This window comes from Manihot esculenta, chromosome 7 (genome assembly GCF_001659605.2).
Source record: "Manihot esculenta cultivar AM560-2 chromosome 7, M.esculenta_v8, whole genome shotgun sequence".
Classification (NCBI taxonomy): domain Eukaryota; kingdom Viridiplantae; phylum Streptophyta; class Magnoliopsida; order Malpighiales; family Euphorbiaceae; genus Manihot; species Manihot esculenta.
Window position 1 is genome coordinate 13,333,289 of NC_035167.2, and position 13,613 is coordinate 13,346,901.

The 13,613-nt window shown below is 42.4% G+C and overlaps 1 protein-coding gene across 1 annotated transcript; it reads right to left on the reverse strand.

Moving 5' to 3' along the window:
• Positions 1–3,071: 3,071 nt before the first annotated feature.
• LOC122723982 (secreted RxLR effector protein 161-like) lies at positions 3,072–3,539 on the reverse strand. Its single transcript, XM_043958126.1, has one exon. The coding sequence runs from the start codon at positions 3,537–3,539 to the stop codon at positions 3,072–3,074; it is 468 nt and encodes a 155-aa protein (XP_043814061.1).
• Between the last annotated feature and the right edge of the window lie 10,074 nt (positions 3,540–13,613).

Sequence of the window (13,613 nt, forward strand, 5' to 3'; positions counted from 1 at the left end):
TTTTCGGGCTGAAGGCCCTTTATAGGTGGCTGGCCAGACCACCTTCGAGGGCCGAAAGGAGAGCTCCTGCGGCAGCACCATGTTCGGCGGTCGAACATAAGGTTCGGCGGCCGAACCTTGACTTGTCCCTCAAAAACGTTTTTCTTTCATTTTTTAAAACTTTAACTAAAAACCAAACAATAAAACCATGAAAAACATTTTGTAAAACATATTTTACCCTTGAGGTTTTGGGATCCGAGATTCTGGGATCCGAGATTCTGGATTCCAATGGAGATTTCGTAGGAAGGTTGGAATTCCGACACCGGAGTCTAGCCGGGTATTACATCCCCTAACGCAAAAGTGTCCTTCAGAGAGACAATTGCATCAGTATTAAGTTTAATGAAATTTTCAGCTGGTTTTTTTCATATGGCAGAAATTAGATCCTTTTGCGGTACTACATCTGCTGAGGTATCTTACTTAAAAATTGGTTAATCTCTATTGCTTTATTGTGGGCTAGACATGTAAAAGAGTGTAGACCTGGGACTACCTAGTTAAAAAGAAAATTGTTTCACTTTTTCTATAATTGCCAATGGACAATACCAAATAACAGTGGCCAAGGTACCTCTAACTTGTCTTACATATTGACTTGCAGGTTCCCCTTGATCCAGTCTTGTAGTGACATATCAGTTGGAAGAAGTTATTCCATCTGTATCTTGGCACAAAACCTCTCCATGCATATGTCGTTTGGTAGCAATCTCTAATGACATGCAAGGCAGATTCTAGTTTAGTATTACAAACAACACACAAAGCAGAAAGGATTTAAGGTCCTTCTGATTATATATCCAATTATTATCATCATCCTGTATCAGTTCTATCCTATTCCATTTCCTTCTAGATACCATCTTAGCATAGAAGTAAGTTGTGTTCTGATCACCTTATTGAATCCAATATGTTCTAGTTTTTTTTGGTACAAAATGAGCTCTTCTCTTTGCAGAACCACATCCAGTTCCTCCCTTAACTCCAAATCTAGATTATATAAAAATCTAAAGAAATGGTTGTCAAAAGCTTTCCGCATCTTTTCAATACGAGCTAGAAGTCTTCTTTTCTAATAAAAGACATTACTGAAAATATTTCTGTTCTAATCTTTCAATCTATCAAAATGAAAAATTAAAGTATCCATAAGGCATCCTTTAGGGCTTCAAGCAGCGTGCAAGAAATGCTCAAAGTCAAAATGAGAAGCTAGGATGCTTAAAATTTAAAAGGTCAATCCACAATAATAGGTTGAAAACTCTAGAATTTAATAAAAAATGAACGGTGATCCAACTGAATCATGGGTAAATGGAAGACACTAGCCTCCTAAAAACAGGCTCTCCATGTATAAGTGCACAAAGCTTGGTCAAGTTTTTTAAAAGGCTTCCCTCTTTACCAGGTAAATTTGGGTCCCAAGAAAACAAGATCAATAAGATGGGCTAAAGAAAACCAATTTAAGAAATCTTGTGAAATTCAATATTGAGTGGAACCACCTCGATGTTCCTCGATTGAAAGCAAAGCATTGAAATCACCTGCTATCAACCAATAATCCCTAGAATTGATGTTTAAAGAGTCCAAATCTCTCCGTAAAAATTTCCTCCAGTGAGCAATCGGACTTCTGTAGACAGCAGTGAAGAGAGAAAGGGGCATACCATTCTCATATATGCATATATGCACAAATTGCCTATGATTGATAAGGATCTGAATATCCTAATCCTCATGCCAACACAACCAATTACCACTCAAAAAGCATGTAGCCTCTATTATGTGGGAATGTTGAAAGCTCATCTTGAGAGTAAAAGAGTCAGCTTTCTTACCATTAATGTGCGGCTCTATAAAGCAATAAGCTTAGATTTATATTTATTAATCAGCAACCTAAAAGCATTCAAAAAAGAAGGGTTACCTGTCCCTTGGTTGTTTCAAATAAGAATAGACATAATAATAAAGGGAAAGGTGAAAAGAAAAATAACTTAGCTAATGTTTCTTAATCGCGAAGATACAGGTCCGAGAATGGTTCCTCCTCGAAGCCACTATCACTGTCGGTCCAAGCACCATCATCTTCCTCCTTATGTCCTTCAATCATATCCCCATCCGTAAATGGTTGGGCCGACGAAGAGGTGTTATAGACCAGGTCAATACTCCTGTTAGCCTTAATTAATAAAGGAGGATTTAAGGCAGTAGTGATTTTAAAGTTAAGAGGATGACCCTGTTCGTAGATCATAAGGTTTGAATTATGTATCCCTTTGCTGTAGTGTGCCAAATGGTGTGAAGATTTTGTCACCTCAGTCTGAATGATTGTGCCAATGTGTACCGCCGAATGTTTGTTTGGATCCAAGGACAATTCCACATGAATAGCATTTACTTGAGAATAATGCATTGTAAAGGATTGTCATGGCGAGAATGGATTGGCGGCACTAAAATTACATGATTCTCCTCTAGTTCCTCCAACAACCATTATGTTCACCTTTAAACTCTCATGTGCATTTCTGATTGGAACTGTTGATTTTCTTTATCTCTTTTCATTGTAACTCGTGTTTTTAGGTTCTATTGTTGGTGCTGATAAAAATAATACGGAAACAAAAACAAAAGAGAGAAAGTGGATCTCTGTTGCTGTATCAAAGAAAAGAAAACAAAGCCTTTTATAGGCATTACAAAGTAAACTAAATATAACTAAATGGCCTAAAAATCTGCAATTAATCTACAGCAGATATGATTTTATTTGCCATTGCTAACAATAACATAATATCAGGAATTAAATCAGAAACTAAACACTTATGATTTTGTAATCAAATCTTAACATGCCCTCTTGATTCAAAATCATTGATACCCAATTGTTGACCAAAATAAGTATGTTTTGGCTGAGACAACGACTTAGTGAATAAGTCTGCAACTTGATCATTAGTACCACAAAATTTCAGCTCTATTTCTCCATTTGCAACCAACCTTCGAATAAAATGGTGCCGAATCTCAATGTGCTTTGCTCTGCTGTGGAAAGCTGGGTTTTTTGTCATTGCTATTGTACCTTTGTTATCATAATCAATTTTAGTTGTTGCCACTTGCTCTTAACCCAAGTCAACCAGAACTCGCCTAAGCCACACAGCTTGACATGCTGCAGAAGTTGCAGCAATATATTCCGTTTCTGAAGATGACAAAGCAATAGTATCATGCTTCTTTGAGCTCCATGAGATGGCACCTGAACCAAGACTGAAAGTGTAACCTGATGTACTCTTTCTATCATCTAAAGAACATGCCCAATCACTATCAGTGTAGCCAAATAATTTGAAATTTGATACGGTGGTATACCAAATTCCAAAATTAACAGTTCCAGCAACATATCGCAATACCCTTTTTGCTGCTCCAAGATGATGCTTTGTTGGACTGTGCATGAACCTGGATAAGACACTAACAGAGAAGGCGATATCAGGTCGTGTATGAGACAAATAGTTCAGTCCACCAACCATCCTTTGAAAATAAGTTACATCAGCCTTCTCTGTCCCATCTTCAGCTTGTAATTTTTCATTCAAATTCATTAGAGTTGCATCTGTAATACCCGGCTAGAGTCCGGCATCGGAATTCCTATCGTCCAGTGAAATTTCGAGTGACGGAACCCTCTAGAAGGGTAAGAGTGATGTTTTCTAAGTGTTTTATGTAAGTTTTTAATGTTTTAAGCATTGAGGAAATGAGTTTTTGAAAGAAAAGTACCAAGGAAGAAAAGCCAGGTTCGGCCGCCGAAAGTGAGTTTCGGCCGCCGAACATGCATGGCATTCGGTTTCACGTTTGGCCGCCGAAGGTGGTCTGGCCAGCCACCCATAAAAGGCCCTAAGTTGGTGAATGGATAAGATTTTCTTTCCATTTGCACGAGCAGAGGTGAGACCATGATCTTCCTTGGGTGATTTTCATGTTTTCTCAAATCTTTCAAAGTTTTGATGAGTTTTTATGTTGTTTTGAAGTTTTTGAGCAAAAGATCTAAGTTTGGAAGCTTGGAGACTTTGAGAGAGGGTTTCTCCATATCTCCACGTTGGGATCGTTTATTCTCTCATTTGGAAGAGGTAAGTGAAGATCTTGAACTTCCTTTCTTGTTTTATGAAGGTTTTATGGGAGTTTTATGGTAGATATGCATGTTTAGGTTTAGTGGTTGTTTTTTATGATCTTTGGTGTTAGTATGTTTATGAGTTGAGTTGTGATGATTGATGGGGTTTAAGTTAGTTTTAGACCCCTTTATGCATGTTTTATGGTATGTGCTAGTTGGGAGTAGTTGTTTGCATGTTTGAGTGAAGTTGGGAGGAGTTGTGCATGAAACAGAGCAGGGTTCTGCCCTACGGGCAAAATCAGGTTCGGCCGCTGAAGGAAGGTTCGGCCGCCGAACATGCTGAGGAGGTGGTTTCGGCTGCCTAAACTCGCCCCCGAAAGATTGGACTTTCGTCTCTGGAGGGGAGTTTCGGCAGCCGAAAGTGTCGCCGAAGGTTGAGACTTTCGTCTCTGGAGGGGACTTTCGGCAGCCGAAGGTGCCGCCGAAAGAACCCGAGTTTCGTCTCTGGAGGGGGGTTTCGACCGCCGAACCAGCCGCCGAAAGTGCCCTGTCCAGCCTTCTTTTGCATGTTTTATGTGATTGTTTTAGGATGTTTTAGAGGGCTTTTGGGGAGTTTTATAGAGTTGTTCTTGAGCTAGTTTGGTCCCTCATTTGAGTCCACCTGTGTAGGAACGGACCAGAGGAACTAGAGAGATCAGCAGTGAGCACTGCTTCAGAGCCTGCAGAGTCAGTACAGAGTCAGCCAGAGGTGAGTGGAACTGAACTTAACTTTTAATATGAGAAATCAAATGCTTTTAGCATGTACCATGCATCATGATATATAGTAGGATGAGTGCATTAGAATACACGAATGTGATGCATTGCATTATTCAGTGCTTGTACGGATCAGACATAGTTTGGATTCATTAGCCCTCTGAGTAAAGACCTAAGGAGCCCTGAGAGGGCCGGGCATATACGGTACCATAGGGTGCTGAGTAAAGACCTGAGGAGCTCCTTCGCGGGCCGGGCACAACTGAGGGATTTTTGAATTAGTTCGTCTAAGATGATGTGATTTACTTGTCGGTGATGCATTCCATGAGATTATGTTTTAATAACATGTTTTATTTGTTCTACTCACTGGGCTAGTATAGCTCACCCCTCTCCCCTAACCCCAGTCTTGCAGGTTCAGAGTTCAGGGGGAAGTCAGCAGAGTACAAAAAGAGTAAAGGGTTTTGTAATAGCATAGAGTGGACATGTAATATTGTAAAGAGATAGTTAGTTTTGTAATGAGATGTATAGTTTTGTGCTTGACCCATACGTTTGTAATCCCTTTTTATATACATGGTCTGTTTATGTAAATGTTTTTATTTGATGTGTATGAAAACCAGGCTTGACATAGTATGAGTTTAACCCATCTAGAGCAACAGTGAGAGCTCTAGTGAGGGGTTTTATAGTACAGAGATAGTGCATGCACAGGTTGAGCCTCGGTACAGAACCAAGTTTTTATATTTTTACAGAAAATGTATGATCATGTATGGGATTTCACAGGTACACAGACAGTATAGCAGGCTTGCTACGGGTCCCGGCAGCCTTAAACCGATCTGGATCCTAGCGCCGGTAGCGGTCCGGTATCCGGGCTGTTATAACAGCCACATTGCATTTTGCCATGCTAAATTTCTTAAGCAAATCATTTGTATATTTTTGTTGTCCAACAAATATCCCATCTGCATATTGTTTCACCTCAAGCCCAAGAAAATATTGCAATAATCCCAAATCTGTCATCTCAAAATTTCTCATCATAGAAAACTTAAAATCAGCAACAAGACAATTATTGGATCCAAAATAAATCATGTCATCAATGTAAACACACACAACCAGAAATCCAGCTTTGCCTTCTCTTTTCAAGTATAAAGTGGGCTTATTTTCACTTTTAACAAAATCATTTTCACCAAAATAGCTATCAATTTTACTATAGCAGGCTCACGGTGCTTGCTTAAGCCCGTAGAGAGCTTTTCTCAATCTGAAAACACTATCCTTATGATCTTTTTCAACAAGGCCCTCAGGTTGAGAAACATAAACTTCTTCCTCTAAATCTCCGTTCAAGAAGGCAGACTTCACATCAAATTGAAAGACAGGAAGGGATAATTGAGCAGCTAAAGCAAGCAATAATCTTACAGTTTCAAGGCGAGCGACTGGTGAGAATGTTTCTTCATAGTCGATACTGTATTACCCGGCTAGACTCCGGTATCAGAATTCCTACCGTCCGGTGGAATCTCGGATGTCGGAAACCTCTAGAAGGGTAAATCCATGTTTTCATAAAATGTTTTAATGTATTTTATGATTTTAAGCAAGAAGAAAATTGAGTTTTGAATGAAAAAGATCATAGAGGGAAAACCCAGGTTCGGCCGCCAAACTTGCATGAGTTTTGGTGTCACCTTCGGCTTCCGAAGGTGGTCTGGCCAGCCACCTATAAAAGGCCTCGTGACCGAAAATGGGCGAGTTTTCTTCCCCATTTCCGGCCAGAGGTGAGTCCATGCCCTCTCATGGTTGGTTTTGATGATTTTCCTCAAATCTTTCAAGTTTTAAATAGTTTTTAACTTGGTTTTGAAGATTTTTGAGCTCAAGATCAAGTTTTGGAACTTGGAGACCAAGGAGTGGATTTCTCTCCATCTCTGAGCTAGGATCGTCTCTCCTCTCAATTTTTAAGAGGTAAGCTTAGATCCTACCCTTCTTGTATGTTTTAAGCAAGTTTTAAGTTGATCCATGGGGTAGAAATGCATGTGTTAGAGTTTATGCATGTTGATAGGGTTTATGTGAGTCTATGGACAATGTGAGTTGTATGTGTTCATGCTTAGTGTTTGTGTTGGGGTTTAGGTTAGTTTGAGACCCCTATATGCTTATGGAAGTGTGTATGCATGTCTGGTTGAGTTGAGAAATTTGGGGAGGCATTGTGCATGTTGGAGCCGAGTTCTGCCACTTCTGGAAGAACTCAGGTTCGGCAGCCGAAGGGACTTTCGGCCGCTGAACCTGCTTGTGGAGGCAAGCTTTTGGCTGCCGAACCCTGCCCCCGAAAGTTGGACTTTCGGCTTTGGAAGGGAGTTTCGGCCGCCGAAGGTGCCGCCGAACATGCATGAGTTTCGGCTCTGGAGGGACTTTTGGCCGCCGAACCTGCCGCCTGAAAGTGCCCTGTTCAGCCTTCCTTTGCATGATTTCTATGATTGTTTTGAGGTGTTTTAGGGGGTTTTTGGGGGGTTGTTTAGTGTCATGTTAGTCTATGTTTGGTCCCTCATTTGAGTCCATCTGTGTAGGTTTAGACCCGAGGAACCAAGGACCCCAGCAGTGAGATAGTCTGTTCAGAGTTAGCCCGAGGTGAGTAGAATAAACCTTTATGTTTTAAATTAATGAAAGTTTTAGTATGATTCATGCATCACGAATGCCATGTGATATACTAGATTGTTTGCATTAGAATTCACGAATATGTTGCATTGCATTATTTGATGTTGATGTGGATGGATGTTGGATGATCCTTTAGTCCTCGTATGATATGATATGACGATGATACGGTATGGAAGACCAGTGAGGCCCATTCTACGCCCCTGGCACTATGTAAGAGAAAGACCAGTGAGGCCCATTCTACGCCCCTGGCACAGTTGAACTGTTATGTTATGTTATGCTATGTAAGAGAAAGACCAGTGAGGCCCATTCTATGCCCCTGGCACAATTAGAGTATGTAGAGGGCTATTGGTGACAATTCCATCCTTGATGTGATTTGTCTGTGATGTGATGCATTCCATGTTATCATATGTTTTAAATGTTTTTACTATTCTGCTCACTGGGCTCTAGTAGCTCACCCCATTTCCCAAATCCCCCAGGTTTGTAGGTACAGGATAGGCCAGGAGGCCAGGAAGAGTAAAGTCATGTTTATGTAATAGTTAGAGTGGACATGATAAATTGTAAAATGTTGTAATGTAAAGTTTTGAACAGTCATGTAATGTAATGATGTTATTGAGGAGTAGAATTGTGCTTGACCCTAGTATGTATAGTTGATCCCCTTGGTACATGATCTATAAAATGTTTTACGATGTCTTATGTAAACCAAGCTTAATGTATGGTATGTTACCCCATTGGAGCATTTGATGAGGGCTCCAATGTCGGATTTTATGTTTATGGTTATGTGCATGCACAGGTTAAGCTTGGTGAAGGAAAGAAAAAGTTTACAGTTTTATGTATATGTATGATCATGTATGGGATTAAACAGGTATACAGGATGTATGTTAGGCTTGTTACGGGTCCCGACGACCTTATGTCGATCTGGATCCTAGCGCAGTAGCGGTCCGGATTTTCGGGTCGTTACAGAGTGGTATCAGAGCCCTAGGTTCATATGGTCGGACCTATAGTGTGTCGGGCTCATAGAGGTTATAGAAGGTCAAGCACAATAGGAAAGATCATGTCCACTAGGATAGGATGTAGAGTCCTGTCTTGTATGATGATGTGAAATGCCATGATGATAGGCATGTGTATTAATGATATGCTTTGTATGTGATATATGTGATGTAGGTTCATGTGTTTTCACATGAACCATATGATGCTAATATTTGTGTGGTATGTGCTGTTTTTCAGAAAACAGGATGAGAGGAACTCGTCGATCTGCACGATTGACTGGAGTACCACCCAAGGACGAGGGCACGGATGCCCGTCCTCCTGCATTGCCTAGGGCAATGTCAAGTAGGTCCAGCAAAAAAAAGAGTAGTAAGAGACCTTAGAAGGTCTTTGGATCTGGGTAGAAGCATATTAGTAAGGGGAACAGTTCAGGGAGGAATGTCAGAGGATGTGGGGGATGATATGGATGTGGATCAGAGGAGGGATGGCAGTCTTGGTGTGGAGATGTCTAAAGAGGGCATGGGAGAGTCACAGGGAGGCACTCAGGCCTCGGGGTTTGTTCAACCACCCCAATACCCACCCTTTTCACAAAATCTCGGGTATTCGATGGGAGGTACATCGGATTACCCTAGCTTTAACCCTTACCCATCACACATGCCATACCCACCTTTCTACCCACCATACACACAGTACCCAATGTATCCACCCCCACCTACTATCCAAATCCAGCAAACCCTACCTCAGGGAATGCTGTACCTCCTCCACCTCCAGCAGAACCTATAGTCCCAGAAGCCCCAGTACCTAAACCTAGCTCATCTGGGGGGAGCAAGGTCAAGATGACAGACTATATGAAGTTGGATGCTCCCAAGTATGAAACAGGTGATGACCCGTTCGAGTATCTTAGGACGGTCAAGATGATTACAGATGAGATAGGAGTTGATGACAGTAGAGCCATTCAGATGGCTGGGTTCACATTGAAATGCAAGAAGGCCCGAGAGTGGTTTAAAAATTATGTGAACCCGAGGGTGGATAGCATGTCTTGGGAAGAGTTTGCAAATGAGTTTGCAGGATGGGCTTTCCCTGATAGCTCAAGGGAGTTGAAGATGATAGAATTTGAACAGTTGAGGCAGATAGAAGAGATGAGTGTGGATGAGTACACAGATAGATTCTTGGAGCTGTTGCCGTTTGCAGGGCAAAATCTTGACACAGACCAGAAGAAGTCAAGGAGGTATATCATGAAACTCTATTCTAGGTATTCCTCCTTGTTTCAGCCAGCAGATAGGGAGAGCTTCCATGCCATAGTAGATATGGCCCGGAAAATGGAGACTAGTGCCATCATTTAGGGGACAGTTAAGCAGTCAGTGGCACAGTCTTCTGGTTCTAAGACCCTGGGTGGGGGAAGGTTAGATCCTTCATCTTTGAGTGCAGCAGTTTCAGGCAGTAAAAGGTAGGGCAGTACCACTAAGAAGTCCAAGAAGAACAAGTTCTGAAATCGCTTGAAGTCAGGTCTGGGATTGGGTAGTGGCTCAAGCTTTGGTGCAGATAATGCAGTATGTATGAGGTGTGGTAAGCCACACAAAGGAGTATGTCGGTTTGGGACGACAGCCTGTTTTAGATGTGGGAAGGAGGGACACATGGCACGGGAGTGTCCTTGTAATAGCCCGGAAACCGAACTGCTACCGGCGCTAGGATCCAGATCGACTTAAGGTCGCCGGGACCTGTAGCAAGCCTACTATACTGTCTGTGTACCTGTGAAATCCCATACATGATCATACATTTTCTGTAAAAACTTAATACTTTACTCTGTACCAAGGCTCAACCTGTGCATGCACTATCTCTGTACTATAAAAACCCCTACTAGAGCTCTCATCTTTGCTCTAGGCGGGTCAAACTCATACTGTGTTAAGCCTGGTTTTTCAAACACATAAAGTAAAATAATTTCATAAACAGACCATGTATATAAAGAAAGGGATTACAACATCTGGGTCAAGCACAATTCTATACACTATACAATACAAACTATCTCTTTACAAATTACATGTCCACTCTATACTATTACACCACTCTTCTACTCTTTTTGAACCCTGCTGGACTTCCCCCTGAACTCTGAGCTTGCAAAACTGGAGTTAGGGGAGAGGGGTGAGCTATACTAGCCCAGTGAGTAGAACAGATAAAACATGTCATTAAAACATGATCTCATGGAATGCATCACATCACAAGTAAATCACATCATCTCAGACGGACGGAACAAAACTCCCTCGAATCTGTGCCCGGCCCGCGAAGGAGCTCCTCAGGACTTTATTATACAATCAATAGTACCGAAGTACCCTGTGCCCGGCCCCTCTCAGAGGGTCCTCAGGACTTTACTGTGCCCGGCCCTCGATGGGGCTCCTCAGGACTTTACTGTGAGGGCTAATGTTTCCAAAACTATGTCCGATCTGCACATCATACAATGTACAAGGAGCAGTGCCAAGTACAAGGTTAAATGCAATGCGTCATATTCGTGTACACTAATGCAATCAATCCTATTGCATATCATGATGCATGAAACATACTAAAAGCATTTAATTTCTCATATTAAAAATTAAGTTTAGTTCCACTCACCTCTGGCTGACTCTGTACTGACTCTGCAAACTCTGAAGCAGTGCTCACTGCTGATCTCTCTGGTTCCTCTGGTCCGTTCCTACACAGGTGGACTCAAATGAGGGACCAAACTAACTCAAGAACAACTCTATAAAACTCCCCCAAAGCCCTCTAAAACATCCTAAAATAATCACATAAAACATGCAAAAGAAGGTGGGATAGGGCACCTTCGGCGGCAAGTTCGGCGGCACTTTAGGCGGCCGGAACCCCCCTCCATAGACGAAAGTCCAATCTTTCAGGGGTGAGTTTAGGCAGCCGAAACCACCTCCTCAGCATGTTCGGTGGCCGAACCTTCCTTCGGCGGCCGAACCTGGTTTTGCCCGTTGGGCAGAACCCTGCTCTGCTTCATGCAAACTTTTCTAACCTTACCTATACATGCAACCAACTACTCCCAACTAGTACATACCATATATCATGCATAAAAGGGGTCCAAACTAACCTAAAACCCCACATCAACACATCACTTATACATATTATCACCCAAAAACCTCAAAAACCACAACTAAACCTAAACATGCATATCTACCATAAAACTTCCATAAAACCTTCATAAAACAAGAAAGGAAGTTCAGGATCTTCACTTACCTCTTCCAAACAAGAGAATAAACGATCCCAACGTGGAGATATGGAGAAATCATCTCTCAAAGTCTCCAAGCTTCCAAACTTAGATCTTTTACTCAAAAACTTCAAACTAACATAAAAACTCATCAAAACTTTGAAAGATTTGAGAAAACATGAAAATCACCCAAGGAAGATCATGGTCTCACCTCAGCTCATGCAAATGGAAAGAAAATCTTATCCATTCACCGACCTAGGGCCTTTTATAGGTGGCTGGCCAGACCATCTACGGCGGCCGAACGTGAATCCAAAAGCCATGCATGTTCGGCGGCCGAAACTCACTTTCGGCGGCCGAACCTGGCCTTTCTCCCTTGGTTCTTTTCTTTCAAAAACTTATTTCCTTTATACTTAAAACATTAAAAACTTAATAAAAACACTTAGAAAAACATAACTCTTACCCTTCTAGAGGGTTCCAACACCCGAAATTCCACCGGACGGTAGGAATTCCGATGCTGGACTCTAGCCGGGTCTTACATTCTCTCCCCCTTAAGAACATTTGTCCTCGAATGTCCTTCCTATCACATGCATACTAAGAACATCACATAACACATAAAGAAGCAAAACTAACCTCAAAAGAGGTAGGGGTACTGCTGGAGCATAAACTCCCGTGTCTCCCAAGTGCACTCTTCTAGGTTATGGTGGTTCCAGAGGACTTTCACCATCGGGATCTCCTTGTTCCTTAGCTTCCTGATCTGGGTGTCAATGATTCGCATTGGCTGCTCTACATAAGTGAGATCTCCTAGGATCTCCACATCTGGTTCACTGAGAATCTTACCCGGATCTGACACAAACTTCCGTAGCATAGAAACATGGAAGATCGGATGGATCCTTTCCATGGAAGTAGGCAAATCTAGCTTGTACGACACATTCCCGATCCTCTGCAAGATCTCAAAAGGCCCGATGTACCGTGGAGCTAACTTACCTTTCCTTCCAAACTGAACCACTCCTTTCATTGGAGACACCTTCACCAATACCAGATCTCCCTCCTGGAACTCTATGTGCTTTCTGTGAACGTCTGCATAGCTCTTCTGCCGACTAGCAGCAGTCTTGAGTCTCTCTCTGATGATGGGCACAACTCTGTTGGTAATCTCTACCAACTCTGGTCCTGCTAAGGACCTCTCTCCAACTTCCTCCCAGCAAACTGGTGACCTACACTTCCTCCCATACAGAGCTTCATATGGAGCCATCCCTATGCTAGCATGATGGCTGTTATTGTAGGCAAACTCCACTAAGGGTAGATGCTGCCTCCAAGAACCACCAAAGTCTAACACACACATTCTGAGCATATCCTCTATGGTCTGGATGGTCATCTCTGACTGTCCATCAGTCTGTGGATAGAAAGCAGTGCTGAAGTCTAACCTTGTGCCCATAGCCTCTTGCAGACTCCGCCAAAACCTGGAGGTGAACTGGGGTCCTCTATCAGACACTATTGACACAGGAGCCCCATGCAGTCTAACCACCTCCTCAACATACATCTGCGCTAGCTTGTCCACAGAATAGTTGCTCCTGACTGGAATGAAGCGAGCAGATTTAGTCAGTCTATCCACAATCACCCATATGGAGTCTAGTCTGTTGGACGTCGCCGGTAACCCCACTACAAAATCCATAGCTATGTTCTCCCATTTCCACTCTGGAATCGACAGTGGGTTAAGCATTCTAGCCGGCTTCTGGTGTTCTAGCTTCACCCTTTGACATATCTCGCAGGCTGACACGAACTGTGCCACTTCTCTCTTCATAGCTGGCCACCAATACACTCTCCTCAGGACTTGACACATCTTGGTGGCTCCAGGGTGAACGCTATGTCTCGCATTATGAGCTTCCCTCATAATGTCCTCCTTTAGACTGATGTCATCTGGTACACATAGTCTGTTCCCGTGACGAAGAATCCCTTCGCTGTCAAATCTAAACTCTGCACTGTTGCTGGACTGAACAACCCTGGCAATCTTAACCAACT

Bases quoted from the DNA above. Each gene is read 5' to 3' on its own strand.
- LOC122723982 (XM_043958126.1), bottom strand. From the start codon at position 3,539: ATGAATTTGAATGAAAAATTACAAGCTGAAGATGGGACAGAGAAGGCT.